The sequence below is a fragment of the Diabrotica undecimpunctata genome, chromosome 8 (assembly GCF_040954645.1).
Source record: "Diabrotica undecimpunctata isolate CICGRU chromosome 8, icDiaUnde3, whole genome shotgun sequence".
In the NCBI taxonomy this organism is placed as follows: domain Eukaryota; kingdom Metazoa; phylum Arthropoda; class Insecta; order Coleoptera; family Chrysomelidae; genus Diabrotica; species Diabrotica undecimpunctata.
In genome coordinates this window covers 16767498-16783824 of record NC_092810.1, presented here as the reverse complement: position 1 = coordinate 16783824, position 16327 = coordinate 16767498, and the positions used below count along the sequence as shown (strand labels likewise).

The following is a 16327-nucleotide window of genomic DNA, read 5'->3' as shown; positions in this document are numbered from 1 at the left end:
CTTACTTTTCACAAACATTTATCGAAATGAATTCTAACATGGAATCACACAACAGTTCTACAATACAAGACCATCAAAATCAAATACACACATCACAGTCATACTCTTCGGCAGCGTCGAGAGTGCAATTTCCTTTAAAGTCCCAAGCAATTATCTTTAGTGCCTTAGAAAACACCAAACTTCAAGACTAACCTCTCCCACTTGGAAATATAATTCAACCGAAAAATATAATCTTCTCTTCTAGATTATCTAATAGTCGCATATGTATGTATTTATCCAATAAACAAATAGTGGACGATTTTATGAATAATCATGATCAAATACAAATACAAGGTGAAATTGTCAGAGCAAGAAGGTTAGTTACACCAGCGGAACGACTTGTGCTCTCCGGCGTATGTCCTTCAATACCGCACGACTTGCTAATCAATGAGTTACAAAAAATCAGCATAGTTCCTGTCTCCCCCATGACTTTCCTCAAGATAAGTGCTTTAAGTGCTTCTATGCCTGAGTACAATCACATCCTTAGTTTTCGAAGAAAAATCTATATCAGTTCTCACAATCTAACACTACCAGAGTCATTTACTCTTGTTTTTGACAACACGACATATAGAATATTCATTTATCAAGACAGTTTAGTTTGCTTTAGATGCAAGAAGCCAGGACACATCGCTTCACAGTGCACCGAACCACTAGCTCAACTAAACCCCAACCAAAACAATGAAGCATCGGTATCCAGCGCAACAAATATATCCTTGCTAGCATCCAATGACACAAACCCTTCTCAGTGTGAACAAATGTCTATTTCTAATATCCCGGAGATACCGAACAAAGTAGATGCATCAAATAAGGACAATCACACAATTAATCAACCAAAAAGAAACTTTGATGAAATTATTTCACCTGAAGCAGATCCATCTTCAAAAGAATGTAACATTTTTCTACCTTCTAAAGTCCAATCAAAATCTAAAAAAGCTAAAATTAGTTCAGCAAGCACTTCTGAATGCTCATTTTCTCTCTTACTTGACCCTGCTAAAAACTTCATAGAAAATCACCATCTACCTTTCCCTATAAACGTTGATCAACTTAACATGCTCCTAATGAATATCACAGGGTCAACAGATCCTATAACCACAATTCAAGAATATACCACAGACCTACCAACTTTGTCCCATATGCTCAGTCAAGTTTATTCTCATTTAAAGCAAAGATCCATAAAACGTAAATTCGCGCCCATAAGAAAAAAAATCCATAATTATCTTAACAGTGAGGCATCGGAAACGGAAAGTGACACATCTCAGTTAAGCTAACATTAAATTCAAGTCTCTATTTCAGTGGAATATTGATGGGTTTTTCCATCGCCTTGCTATGCTCCATCATCTAATTGGTGAACAATCTCCTGATGTAATATGCCTACAGGAAACTAATCTGAAACCCCCAAAAAAATATAACTTCAACCAATATGACTGTTTTCGCAAAGACAGGATAACAAAGATTAATTTTTCTTCAGGCGGTGTGGATTAAAATTTATACAGATGCATCCAACGGTGAACTTGGCATTGGAATAGCAGTGGTAACCCCAAATGACACTTTTCAATTTAAACTTCCTCCAAATTACAGCAGCTATACTGCAGAACTATTTGGTTTGCTCAAAGCCATCAAGCAAGTAAATATTAAAAACATCCCTTGTTGTCTAGTCGTTTCTGACTCTCTCAGTGCAGTCAAAGCTATGCAAAATGTATACCCTAAACTCCCCATTGAGAAAATTATCAGGGCCGAATTAATGAAAGCTCAAGAAAATTTCAGAGGAGTCCACTTCCTATGGATACCATCTCATATAGGCATAGAAGGGAATGAAGAAGCAGATACTATTGCGCGTAACGCTATCACCAATGACGCATCAGAAACAGAGTGTCGGAGTATCGCAGGCGATCTAAAAGGTTATTACAAACATAAGGTATTAAGTACGTGGAATCGGGAGTGGAATGACTCTAGTTCGAAACTCAGAACCATCAAAAGTGATATTTTTTAATGGAAGTCCACAGCTAGAAATAGAAGATGCCAAACTATTATTACACGTCTACGACTTGGACACTGTAGGTATACTCATGCCTATTTCTTCTCAAATAGTGTACCTCCAAAATGCGAAACTGCAAAACAGTAGACAGTACAAAGCACTTCTTGATAGACTGTCCTAAATACGTAAATCAAAGACAGTCTTACAATTTGCCAAATAACCTGAAAGCACTCCTCAACAAAAGTTTAGTTCCGAACAATTTATTGGGTTACTTAAAATGTATAAATATGTTACACAAAATTTAACTTAATTAATTGTTACAAATGTTCAATTGTTCACAAATTGTAATTAATTGTTACAATGATTGATTGTTACAAATGTTAAAATTTAATATTATTACAAATGTTACAGGAATGTCGCTAATAACCTTTGGGTGGATGCGACTTTATTTTTTTGAATAAAAAAAAAATCCAAAGTTTTGTTCGTAGCTATTTGTATTAATTTTAACATATTTATTTGATCAGTAATTGTTTTTCCTGGCCTAAAACCTCTTCGGTATTCTCCAATCACTTTGTCATCATATTTTATTAATATTTACCTAATAATTTTTTCTAGTATTTTATAGACTACTTCTAATAGTGCTATACCTCTATAGTTTTCGCACTACATTTTGTCCCTTTTTTTATAAATAGGACAAATAAGTTGTTTGTGCGCTAGGTCTCTTATTATTTCTTTGACTTCTTTCAAAAATGGTTCCTCGCACGTCCCTTCTTCAACTTCTGGCTAATTCTGATTTCCCTTAAGTTCCTCTTGTTGTTCTGTATTTAATAGATCTTTGAAATATTCCGCCCATCTGTTTAATTTTTCTGTTGTTTCATCTAGAAGTAGCCACCAAGGCCTTCTTTGTTTCTATTGCTTTTTGCTAATTGCTTTTCTATCTGTTCTTTTCTTTTTTCTGCAAATTCTTTTCATTTGCCTTCTTCTTGCCACACAGTTTTCGATCGCGATTGTGAGATCATACAATTCGAATATATTGACCAAGGACAGTTGGGTAGCAAAAGCACCAGTGTAAATAATATTAAAGTTACTGAACTTTTCTGTTTTTATTGGGCAGGTCATCACGTCGTGGTGAGAACACGAAGACAGAATAAAGACTATATTTACAGCAATGTTTGCTATTATTATTTTTGTATACTCTATTACATAATTAGTAGTTCTATTAATTATGGAATAAATCATGTTCGGTGTAGATTAATGTTTAGTATTATCTAGACAAAAAAACCATAAATATATAAGTTCAATAAAATTTAGCTATTTTGCTAATTAAGTCGGTTCTTTTATTTTCAAAAATCTGTGTCCCATTAAGATAATTACGTCCAATATGTTAAGATTAACATATCTCCCATATGTTAATGTACTAAAACATAATTACTGTTTTTTATTATTTATTTCGACACAAGGCCCATATACTATAGATTATTATTTTCGAATATATGTATTTTACGGCATATTTGATTATTTACACCTGAGGCAGATTAGAATTAAGGCATTTAAGCAAAAATTTCAATTAAACCCTCCACACGCAAACTGGAATAGTTACAATGCATCAATGAATAAAATTATTTTATTCACCTGTAATAATCTCATACAAGGTTACTAGCGGATCGGTATACTCCATTCGCTTAGCTCGGGCATATTTTGACAGATTCATTGTCGGAAACCTACAACACAACAATTCCTACTTCTCAGTATTAATAGCTCAAGTATACTACTATTGCAGACTTCTTTCTTTAAAAAAAGAAGAATTATTCTAAATAGTGGAAGTGGATACTAAACCCATCAAATTTTGGGTAGTATATATTTAAAAAATATATTTTAGTTGTTATAATTTAACATAACTATTTATTAAATGATGCAGATAAATAAATATTGATTGTCAGTAATTCGCAAAGTTCTATGTTATTTACTATTTAGTTTGTTTGCTATTAATATTGGCTATGAGTACGTATGCTTGGTTGTATAGTAATTTCCAGCCACTTTTAGTCTGTTAAAAAGTAACTAACTTCGTAAAAAAATAATTACTAAATTCACTAGACAGTTCGGACTGGGAATAGGAACCGAGTTTATAACAGTTAAATACACGTTTCTTAGTAAATTAAAGTGTTTTAGAGTTTAAAATGTTTTTAAGATTGTTTGGCAAATGGTATTTAATTCTGTAACGATTAAACTTTTCGCACTTTTCTACTAGCACATCTTTTACCGTAAGGGGTGATTCCCAATGAAACAACTGACCCAAATCGAGAGGAAACAATAAATCGAGCACTTGAAGAATCATACCAGCTAGAATTAAAAGAAAATTTTTTTAAAAAAATGAAATAAAAACCACAGTGGGATCCAATAGCAATCCTAAAAAAGCCCAAGGGTAAGACCTTATCAGAGGATAAATATTACAAGAATTGTGGAAAAGGATATACATGTCCAACATAATTATTCAATTCAATCATGAAAATCAGTTATTTCTCACCACAATAAAAAGTAGCTGAAATAACACCCATTTTAAAACAAGGTAAACCACCTGAAAGGATGGAATCATACCGACCCGTCAGCCTATTACCAATGTTCTCCAATGTGTCCGAAACACTTTTAATAACGCAGAAAGGCAGATATATTCGAACCTAAAACCAGACTGCATCTTAGGGATCATGTTGTTATCAACAAACATCTCTTCTAGAAGACAAAGGAATAATTCCAACTAACCAATTTACATTCAGGTAGAAAACATTTTACCATTCAACAAGTACAAGCGTTTGACAAAGTATGGCAACAGGAGTTATCCTATAAGCCGAGGAGTTGTTTACCTCTGAACTATTACACACTACTAATTTCATACTTTACAAATAGACGTTTTAAAATGGCATAACACAACTCCAATCCGTGTCGTGTCCTGTACCTAGTCTACACTGCCGATCTGCCAACATCACCTGCCACAACAACAGTTAGATTTGCAGATGATACGGTGATCTTAGGCTCCAACAAGAATCCATACATCGCATCAGAACTCCTGCAAAATAACGTACATGAAGTCAAAAACTTGTTAAAGAAAATGGAGAATGAAACCGAATAAGCAAAAGTCGATACATATTACATTTACAACCCGTAGAGGAACATGTCAACCTATACGTAATAACCATAAACAAATACTACAGCAAGATGATGTTGCCTGGATAGAGAACTGACATGGAAAAAACACATATCTTCAACAAGAAAACAACTGGGTCATAAAGGGAGAGACTTATACTGGCTAATAGAAAAACAATCCCAGTTAAAAACTCAAAATAATTACTTCTATACAAAGCGGTGTTGAAGCCAGTTTGGACCTATGCGATAAAACTGTGGGGAACAACGACAAATTCTAATATAGAAATTATACAAAGCTTCCAATCTAAAATATTAAGGATGGTTTTAAATATACCGTGGTATATCACCAACAATGCCGTACATCGAAATGCAGAAACTTATTATTGTTCTGAAGCTATTTTCTTGTTTTATCTTCTAGTAATTACTGTTTTAATGGGAATAAGCCACAATTAAAGTTTAAAATAACTTTATTGGCATATCGACAACCTAATTGGCTTTATTGGACTTAACAATATTGACAACTTTATTGACTTTATTGGATTTAACAACCTAATCAGGACAAACAACCACATGTGACTGTAGCTCTCCAGAAACCCCAACTTTTAATTGGAGGACCTAACAGCTAGAACACACAAGCAGCCCATCGAAGCAATAAGTAGCACTTATTAACTGTTAAGCTTTTGCAGGGTTAATTATTGTTTTTCTATTTATTTTAATAAATATGTTTGGTTAAAATTTGTGTTATTTGCTATCAACTAAGAACTCAGGTTCAATCCCTAGTTTAAGACAAGACGAAGTCACCCTTGAGATAGAGAGCTAGGCAAGGTATAGACGATAAGCTCCCATGGTTGATTGGGGTATTATTTTTACAATAGTACTTCAATTCTCTTTGGTAGTCTTATCGTTACACATTGGCGCCCAGCGTAATAGGTTGACCTTTCTTTCTGCATTTGAACAAGTCATAAATGGGACTGCAAATAGAAGCAAAATTGTTTAAGAACCTACGGTAATAACCAATTAAGCCAATTAACCGACGTATCTGGGTTGTATTTGTGAGAACAGGGTATTCTAAAATAGACTGGGCCTTACCAGGATTAGTTCTTAACCCTTGATCATCTACTACAAACCCAAGGTATTGCAGTGAAGATCTGCAAAACCGGCATTTCTCAAAATTAACAGTGAGATTTGCATCTTTCAAACGCTTGAATAGCATTTTCAGAGTTTTGATATGAGTATCAAAATCTGGGGTTACAACGATAATATCATCAAGATAATAAAAAACAAAAGGTTCTAATAAAGGACCTATAACTGAGTCCATGACTTTATACATAGCTTGAGCACTATTATTAAGACACAATGTGTTCTTGTTTTCTGTGAGAAAAATTTCTCAGTTGTGTTTGAAATTTTTCTGATAAGTGGTAGGAGTGTGTAACGTTATAAACGTCACATCTGTATTAATTTATATTTAAATAATTATTTAATTTTAATTTCTTTATTAATTTATTAATTTCTTTATCTTCAGTTTAATTTTTACTATTTTTTATTTAAAAAGTAGTTGGCGCCCTCTGTTTTTCTTTTCTTCCTCTGTCTTTATTTTCTATCTCTTTCTGTCCCGTATAATAAATATTCGCCCTCTCTCTATGCTTTGTTAATACTTCAATAGATGGTGTAGCAAAAATAATACCTCAATGAATTATTTAAACATAACATAATTTGTTTAAAATATAAATAATAAAAAAATAATTAAATAACTTTATTCAATTTTAAAAATACATAAAACATATTACAAAGCTTCGTACTAGTCTACTACACCGCCTACTTTAATATCTTTTTTATTTCTATTTACGCTCAGATGACCAGTCACTTTTTGCTTGTCGTACTTATATAAAATTCGCTGTAGCTGTATATATTAAATCTTTACATTGTCCTCTTCTCTAAGTTTAAAAAAGGTCTGAAACATTTTCATTTTAACGAATGTAATATTTTTTCTAAGTGTCATGAAAAAGAGAAATAGCAAAAATTAAAATCTGTCCATTTAAAATAAATTACTATTTGAAAAAGATCAAAGACTGCGAAATAATTAAAATTTCTACTCGAAAAGTTATTACTTCCGCGCATTCGAAAAGCTAGATGTTATTCTTGTTGGCACTCTTATTAAAACTTAGTTTAATAAAGGGTGTCTATACTTATTAATTTACCTCGTTTTGTAATAAAAACTACTCTGCGATAAAATTGAAGTAACTTGTACAGAAATATATTCAGTTGAATTTAATCTAATCTAATTAAATATTTATTTATTTTTATTTATTTATTTACTACACGGGATAACCCCATTAACAGTTTGCATTATAATATACAATATCACAATTAGAATTCAAAACATGAAATTACTTATACTATAAAATCAATAATAAAATTTTTTAAAAAGTTTAAAAAATGAGACTAAAAATCTTACAATTAAAAAAAAAAGAAACAAAATATAAAAAGAACAAAATTTAACGATCCCAATATAAATATCACAAAGCAAGAGATCTTTTTAACCGAGATAAAAATCGAGAACATTTAATACCCTCATGTATCTATCGAATGGATTGTAAATACCATAGGTTGTGCTGTGGAAAGGGATATTGAAAACATTGTGGTAACTTTGTAGCACTTACAAATTCTTTGATATATAAATTCCTTGATATATATATTGGAATCCGTTCGTATATGTATTAAATTAAAATCCCCTTATATATGCATTATAATAACGAAGAATTTTTTCCATGTTTCTTAGTTCGCATCTTTCAAGTTAAAACCCAAATAATATTTCGTTCTTTTCACGTCGCCAAGTCGATAATAAATCATTTTATTGTTTGTTTGTGTCACAGGCGGAAATTCTTCGATATTTTTTTTTTTGATAGTTAAACCGCCCGATACTGCGTTTTCAAATTAATTCAATTCCCGTTTGTGTTTGTTTATACCCAGCGTTTTGTTTATTCTAACTTATGCGATGAATTTTAGAAGATAATTGCTCATTCTTACCAGAGTCGCTGTAAAAGACAGTCGGCTTAGGTCTGGATCCAAATTTATTCGTCGAATTTGTAAAGTTTTCTGTTTTTGCCCCTTTTTATGGAAATTGTAGAGGTGTTAAGTAAAGTGTGAAGTATGGTAGTTATAGAGGGGGTTAAAAAAGTATTTAAGAGATTTTTGTCGCCTGCAGCAATTCTGATGTTCCAGTTTCCTGTTTTTTTTTTTAAGAAGTCCAGTCTAAAGTAGCATAAGTGCTTCTTCAATCTCGCTGTTCCTGTTTTGTTCCTGAAACAGTTTGTTTAGTTCCAGTTATAGTTCCAGAATTTTAATGTAAAACCCCAGTGCAGTCCAGGTAACTTTTTTGTGTTTAAATTTAAAGTAGAGACAGACATTTTTTTTAAATATTTTGCTTTAATTAAAATTTAAAAAATTGTAATATTCAAAATTGTAAATTTTAGGATTTGACTTTAGCTGTCATTTTAATTTTTCTGTTTTAAATTTAATGTTAATATTTGTGTCATTATTTTTATAACTGTTTGTGGTAAGACACAATAAATGTTAAATTTTTTTTTAACATTATTTGTTTATTTTTTTTAACTCACCCTTTTTTGTTTCATTTGAAAAATATATGTTCTGCATTTCTAATAATTATTTCCCTAATTACAACTAGTTGTTGTAATAGTTATAATGAAGCACCTCGAAGTGTCGTTCTTTTTAAATTACTAGAGGTGTTTCCTGCTTCCTTTCTGTGTTTTGGTTTATTTGTCCCAAGAGATTCATGACCTTCTGTTTCATATTTTTGTGGTTGCGCCAATCCAAACCCCTTGCCATTTACTTATCCACGATCCCAGTTCTCCAAACAAACCCTGAGTGCCGTTCGCAAAAGTATCGATTATTTTGCTTGCCCTATCTCCGTCCCAATAATTTATGTCCCCATTTTTCTACCTATTATAATAATACCCCATGTGGTAGGCAAAATATTTCGTTACAACTTAGAGCTTGATGGGAAACATTAAAGGTAACCTGGCTTAACAGGTTTGGACAATCAATAAATCCATGTATGACCTTATATATAAATATGGCTCCTGACATATCACGACGGTTTTTCAGTGAGGGTAAAGATAATTGTTGTTCGATACGGGGATAATCATGATTTTCAATAGTAATGTGGATATTGTAAGCACAATATCTCAAAAATGTATGCTGGACTCTTCTATGGTATCAATATCGTTCTGAAAATCAAATAACTGAACAGTATTCCAAAATAGCTCTAACTAAGCAACAATACACTAATCTTGTTGAATCAATGAAAACATACTTGCAATTCCTAGTAACGAAACCAAAAAGTTTAGATGCCTTTATTGAAATAGAGTTTATAGTGACAAAAAGTAAGCTTCTCATCGAAAATAACACCCAAATCCCGAATAGAAGAAACACAATTCAGTGGCTTATTATGAATAGTATAGCTTGTTCCAATTGTATTGAATTTACGAGAAAACTTATAAAACAACATTTTTTCACATTTAAGTGGAGTTTTGTTCTAATTGCAACAATTTTGTAGTCGGTCTAAGTCATCTTGTAGCAAGGCTTGATGTTTTAAGCTCTCTATAACTTTTCAAAATTTTAAGTCATCCGCCAACATTAGACATTTGCTATTTAGGAAACAGGAAGTGATGTCGTTAACGAAGATAAAAAAAAATGTGGAGAAGTGTGGTCTACTTGAGGAACTGCAGATGTTCCTGAGATACTGTCAGACAAATGACAACCTATCATGACTCTTTGACTTCTCCCAGATGTAGAGTTTTTAATCCATTCAACAAACCTGACTTTAAAGCCTATATTAATTAATGTGTCCAAAAGTATTTGGTGATCTACACGATCAAATGATATACAAAAATCTGTGTATATTGCATCTACCTGTTTACGGTCTTCCATATGAGATAATATATCAGATTGATAGCAAACCAAGTTTGTTGCAGTGGATTTTTGGCTATGAAAACCATGTTGTAATTGAGATATTAAGCCTTTACATAACCAAGAAAGTTGCTTTGCTATAAGACTGTCAAAGAGCTTATGGATTGGAGATTGTATACCAATGCTACGATAATTTTCAATATTGTCTTTCTGACCATTTTTAATATAGGACCAACACAACTTTCTTTCCTGAAAAAGACAGCATAGAGGTTTTCAGAGATCTATTAAACAATATAACAAATAGTATTACAAGGGTACAGACAAACTTTTTTAATAAAAAATTAGGCACTCCATCTGGACCAGCAGTAAGCTTATTGGGCAGCTCATTTATGCCATTAAAAATATCAGTCATTTTAATCTTAGAAGTACTAATATAATCTAAGAAGGTCAAATATTTGTACTAAATTTGCTATTTAATGGATGGATAGGTAAGTAAAGGTTGTTGTTATTTGGTGAATACACAGTTTGAAAGAAGTTCATAAATAAATTAGCTATGTCTTGACCATTTTTTGCAGATTGGACTTGATAAAATAAGGAGTTAGGTAGGTTATAACTAGATCGCTTATTATTGATGTACTTCCAAAATTATTTTGGATCGTTTCTTAGGCCAGTATCTATACCTTTAATAAAATATGATTCAATATATTTGTTATATTATCATAATATATAATAATTATATATATATATATATATATATATATATATATATATATTTATATATAATATAATTATATTAACATAATTTTGTTATCACTCAATACTCAATACTTATTTCTACTTATAAAAATGTTAAATTGTTATATTATGAAGGTATTCCCGAAATTTGAAGAAAACTAAAAATATCCTCAAAAATAATAAGTTAAGGTATAGGGAATGCTATATAAAAAACTATCATAAATATAATATTTCTAAAAAATAAAATACAGTGTGATCCATTTAAAAAAATTAAGAAAATTGTAATTTTGTTTTGTAGTTCACCATGTATGCAAATTTTAGTCAATAATTTTATTTAAATTTAATTTAAAAACAACAATATATTGTTTATCTTATTATATAAAATAAATAATTGTTTATGCAATACTTCTTTATAAAAATGGTGTTGATTTCATAGAAATTTAGAAATAAAAATGGGCATTAATTGTTAAATACTCTGTATAGTAATGCAAAGCCAAATATTATAAGAAAAAGAATTATGAGAAGAATATAAATATGAGTAATATGAAAAAATATATAGGGTCTTCGATGTCGCACTAAAAACTCAGCCTGTATACTGGTTATTCAGGGTTCAAATAGGGTAGCGTTGCGCATCATAAAGTGTTGCTTTCAGATAGCAACTCTAGCCTCTCCTAGCCAATTCGTATCCTCACCTCCAAGAAGTATGATCATGTTCAGACGTGTAAACCCTGGTAACCTGAGCAACCCTACCTGGAGATTGGGTAACCAATCCTAATGGAAGGTAGGGAGGCTGACGAGGAAGGGAGCTTACTGGTCAACAGCTTTGGGCGGATGAGCTGGTAAGTGGAAGGTTACTCTTTTGTCCTGAGATTGACAGAGCGGTCTCAAAAGCAGATGAACCATGAATGATCAATGGCATAAAGATGCAGAAGGCAACGAGAAACCACTGCATTAAAGATCCCTAAGGATATCTCAAGAAAAATCACTAATGGAGAGTGAAAACAAAACGACTTTAAGTGCCTAGCGTGTCTTAAATGGGATCTTAAATATTGGGCGACTTTAACACCAAAGTTGCTATAGGAAAAGTAGAAGATATTGTAGGGAATTGTGGTCTAGGAATAAGAAACAAAAGAGGAGATCGATTAGTACAATATTGTCAAGAGAAGGAACTAGTTATCATTGACACCTTTTATGAATTACCACCAAGGAGACTTTATACATAGATTACACCAGAAGGCAACGAAAATATTCTGATAAGAAACCAAATCAATTACATTCTTGTTAAGAAAAGATTTAAAAATGGGATAAAAATCGTGAAAACATATTCTAGTGCTGATGCAGACTCCAACCACAACGAGTCAACGTTAACAATAGACTGAAAAAATAACAGAAAAAAAGTAAAATTAGGACTAGATTTGTCAAAGCTTGAGTGTAAAAAATGTTAACAATAAATAAATGAAGCAATTGCACCAGCATTCACAGCAGCTTCAAAAGACATTAACAGTGCCTGGAACAAAATTAAGACGGCAGTATTTAACGCTGGCGAGACGTTTGTGGATAGAAAAGAACCAAGTGCCAAAAAAGACTGAATGACACCAGATATTATAAAGCTCATAGAAAAAAAACAAAAATACAGTAATACAAATAAAGAACAATATAAGCAAATAAAGAGACTAGTAGAAATGCAGATCAAGAAAGGTAAAGAACGTTAGATGAATAAAAATTGCAAAGAAATAAAAGGATTTAATATAAAACAAGACACGCATAGCCTACATAAGAAATAAAAAAGTTATAAAAAACTCTAATGGAGATCTCCAATTATCAGAAGAAGAAAAACAACAAACTTGCTAGACAAACTTGGGAGAAATACATCAAGGACTTATTTACAGATAATAGCGAAGAAATAAATGAAAGGGTGCAAAAATTGTAAGGAAAATAGTAAAAACAGTTTAAGTTAACACACAGTTATAGTGTACTGATCTATGCCATGTACTATCAGATATCAACTTTTATTAGTTGCTTATGAAAATAACTCACCTGTAAAAATGATTAAGGCCAAAATATATTTCCACATATCGATTCTGGTAAATACTAAAGAAATAACACAATTATATCAGAAAAGCACACAAAAAATCCTTATAAACAAAAAAAAATAAGATTATAAATTCACACAACTTGTCATTTTTCAGCGCACGACAGACGAAAGTTTTTAATTCACTTTACGGTGCCATCCGGTAGTACGATTGTTTACCAGCGGTTCTTCCAACTACTGTCATGGTACTGGCGTGCTCTAATAGCGAAGAACATAGACGGCACGCGGTACCGTTTCCTTCGCTTCTGGAAAGTACGCACTTCTTAACGTGAGAGACTGTCAGCATTGAATTGCATCTAAGTGGTACTTAATTAAGGAGTGTTTTACGGTTTATTGTTTACATATCAAGCGCTGAATAAAGTTGATGAGATCTAGATTGATGTAAGATGCATGTGAGAAGGATACACGTAAAGAAACATGAAAAGTTTTTTTGGTCAATATTTTTTACATAGTACTATTAAGATTTCTATAGAAATCTTGAGATTAGCTAAATTATGTTAATGGTAACTTGTTTTATATATATATATATATATATATATATATATATATATATATATATATATATATATATATATATATATTCGCAAAACAGAAAATAAAAAAGGTATATCGATGGAAGGCACCCGTATATACGTATTTCTGACTATTGGTGGTCTTCAGTACGGTGCAGCCAAGTTAGAAAAGGAGCATGTTAACTTGGGAAAGGATCACCATCACAGTTCCAGAGCAGGAGTTAAAACTCTTGGTCTTTAACTTTTGGGCAAACTAAGGCATGGTATACCATTTTCGCACTCTTTAATTGTCTGATAAATCGTTGATCAAACGATAAAAAATTCTTACAATATCGCGTTTTGGTACATGTCCAACTAAACGATAAATACTTTGACGAATGTTAAGTTTGTACGACATCTTAACGAACCGTATTTGTCAAAACTGACATTGTTTATGTCGTTTTGTTGTTTACTAACTTTGGTTTCCAATTTTGAATCTAAAATTTTCAGAAAACTTTAAGGACATACGTTATTAGCAGTTTTTCTACAGATCGCTGTAATACAAATCATTTTTGTCGCTACTTATATTTCCAAAAGCAAGTTTTATACTGTTTTAGGTACCATAACCTTAATTTGTTTATAATTTGAACATTGGGCGCTATTATTGGGTATTCTACTTGCCCTTTTACCAGAGCTTTTATGGAATGCACTGTTCTTGCAATTTTTGCATAATAAAGCTTTTAATACTGTTTCAATGCTTTAATTACAGACTAGTATTGTTTAGTATTATATGTCTATGAGTATTATATTGCACATTCCCCCCAAACCCCCAAAATCTTCTTCTTTTGATGTAATACTAGATAACTTTTTTTTGCAGAAACAAGCTAAATCAATAGAAGGTCGACATTGTTTTTATATTATTTAAAAAAAATGCCTCAATAAACTATATAAACTATCGATCATGATAAGCCTTACCTATAAAGTTTTTTTTATTTCTTGCAGATTTACAAGTGCATTCTAGAAAGTGAAACAATGACAGTTATTTATTGTGAACGAATTCTGCGTCTAGTATAACAAACTGCATACAACTTTCCTTATTTGGCAAACGTATTCCCATTCCTTATAAACAATACTTTTGCGTGAAATGCATATGCTAATAGAAGACATATATCTTTTAGTACTTTCTTTGTCAATGCAGTACATACAGGTGTGTATTACAATTTGTGAAAAGTCTAAACATATCTTTACCTGTAATAGATTTTTAGTTATTGATTTATTTGGGAGTATTATGTTTTAATCAAAGTTTTCCTTATAATACAATAATTTTGTCTTTCAATCAATAATAAAGAATAAAAGAGCTTTAGCCCTTTATTCGTTGTTAAAAAACGAAACAAATCATAATATACAAATGAAGAGTTTGCTATAAGAAGAATGCAGCTCCATATTTGTAATTGTTGGGAAATTGAAAAAAACTGTTTTTAATAAAAGTTTTTATTTTAAACCGAAAGACGTAATATCAATCGATGACAACCAGATTTTGTCAATACTTGAGACTATTTTCAAGTAGACAATTTTTGAAAAAATAAGAAAAAAAATTGAAAAACAGTTGGATCTGCATCATTCTTGCACCAAACACGTGAAATAATGTTTCTTTACCATAATTTTTAAGAGAAAAAAAAAACAAATTCCTAACAAAAACTCTTGTATTCGGTTACAACAATCACATGATTATGGTTCTCCTACTACACAAATACGAAAAATCTGTAAAAAAAAACAGGTTGGTGTCAAAAAGATAGCATTCAGAAAAAAAATAAAACAATAGACACACGGGCAACTGAATCATTACTGAGTTTTTGTTTTGCGCAGCAGCGTTATCGGAGAAAAGATATAAAACTTTAACATTTTTAGGGAGTATATTTTTTATATAGTGGTACAAAAATGACACTACCTCGTTTGGTGACTTTCGAGCCGTAGTTTCATCATAAATATAAAAGTGTGCTTGATTTGTCTTACCAGAATGGACGCAGAAGTTGTATGTCCATAACTAGCGTTTGTAGAAAGCTCTCCAGCAGGAATTTTTGAAACCTTTACTTCGTCGCTATACTTGCACAATGTGGTTTTCTCTTTCAGCTCCTTGAAAAACAAATCGGCCTTAATTTCATGCAACTTCTTTTCCGCTGCTAAAACTTTTCGTTCATTTTCGTCGAGGGTCACATCTTTGAGTTTGTTATCTAAGACATCACATATTTTGCACGTATCTGATCGAGGTGAGCCAAACCTATGATTGAAGTTTTCTTTGAAGTATCGATAGTAGAGCTTTAGGTTTATATTTAGGATTTCTTTGAGATTTTAGGATACTTTCTGGTTCGTAAAGTTCCAAATAGAGTTGATGCATCTTCTTTACATTTACTTTTGGAGATAAATAGAATCGACGGAATTTGTTTCTATTATAATGCGATTCACGCCTTGGAAAGCTCTGGATGTGCATGTTCAGATTTCTGAGTGTTTCGTTAGATTTTTGGTTCGGTCTATTTGTATGCTTTCCTTTGTTACTAGGTGACGCTGTAATATCTCTGTCACGAAAAGTTGGAGCAATGAGATCTACATGTTGCCTTGATATGCCGTGAATTGAACCAAAAGCATGTCTACTAACTCGTTTGGATAATGAACTTATACAAAAAAGCAATTTCACCGAATTGTTTCGGAATCCATTTTTTTAGATGTATCTCATCAAAATAAACATTTTTTCTCTCCTGATAATTTTTCGAAAAATGCTTTCTTTTCGAGTTATTTGCATTTTTTGTTGAAAAAATGCCTTAATTAGTTATTTTTGGGATTTTTTTTCTAAAAAACTACTAAATGAATTGCAATTTTACAAATAGCTTTATAATCTTTAAACCGTCGAGTACAAGTTAGAATATTTTGACA

The 16327-nt window shown here is 31.6% G+C and overlaps 1 protein-coding gene across 1 annotated transcript in view; it reads right to left on the bottom strand.

Annotated features, from left to right (window-relative positions):
• The window catches only part of LOC140447217 (uncharacterized), a 202225-nt gene extending 189072 nt beyond the window's left edge, over nucleotides 1-13153 (bottom strand). Inside the window, exon 1 of the mRNA XM_072539734.1 lies at nucleotides 12854-13153. Coding sequence (XP_072395835.1) covers nucleotides 12854-12890 — 37 coding nt within the window. The 5' untranslated portion in view covers nucleotides 12891-13153. The remainder of the gene's footprint in view (nucleotides 1-12853) is intronic.
• Nucleotides 13154-16327: the final 3174 nt, after the last annotated feature.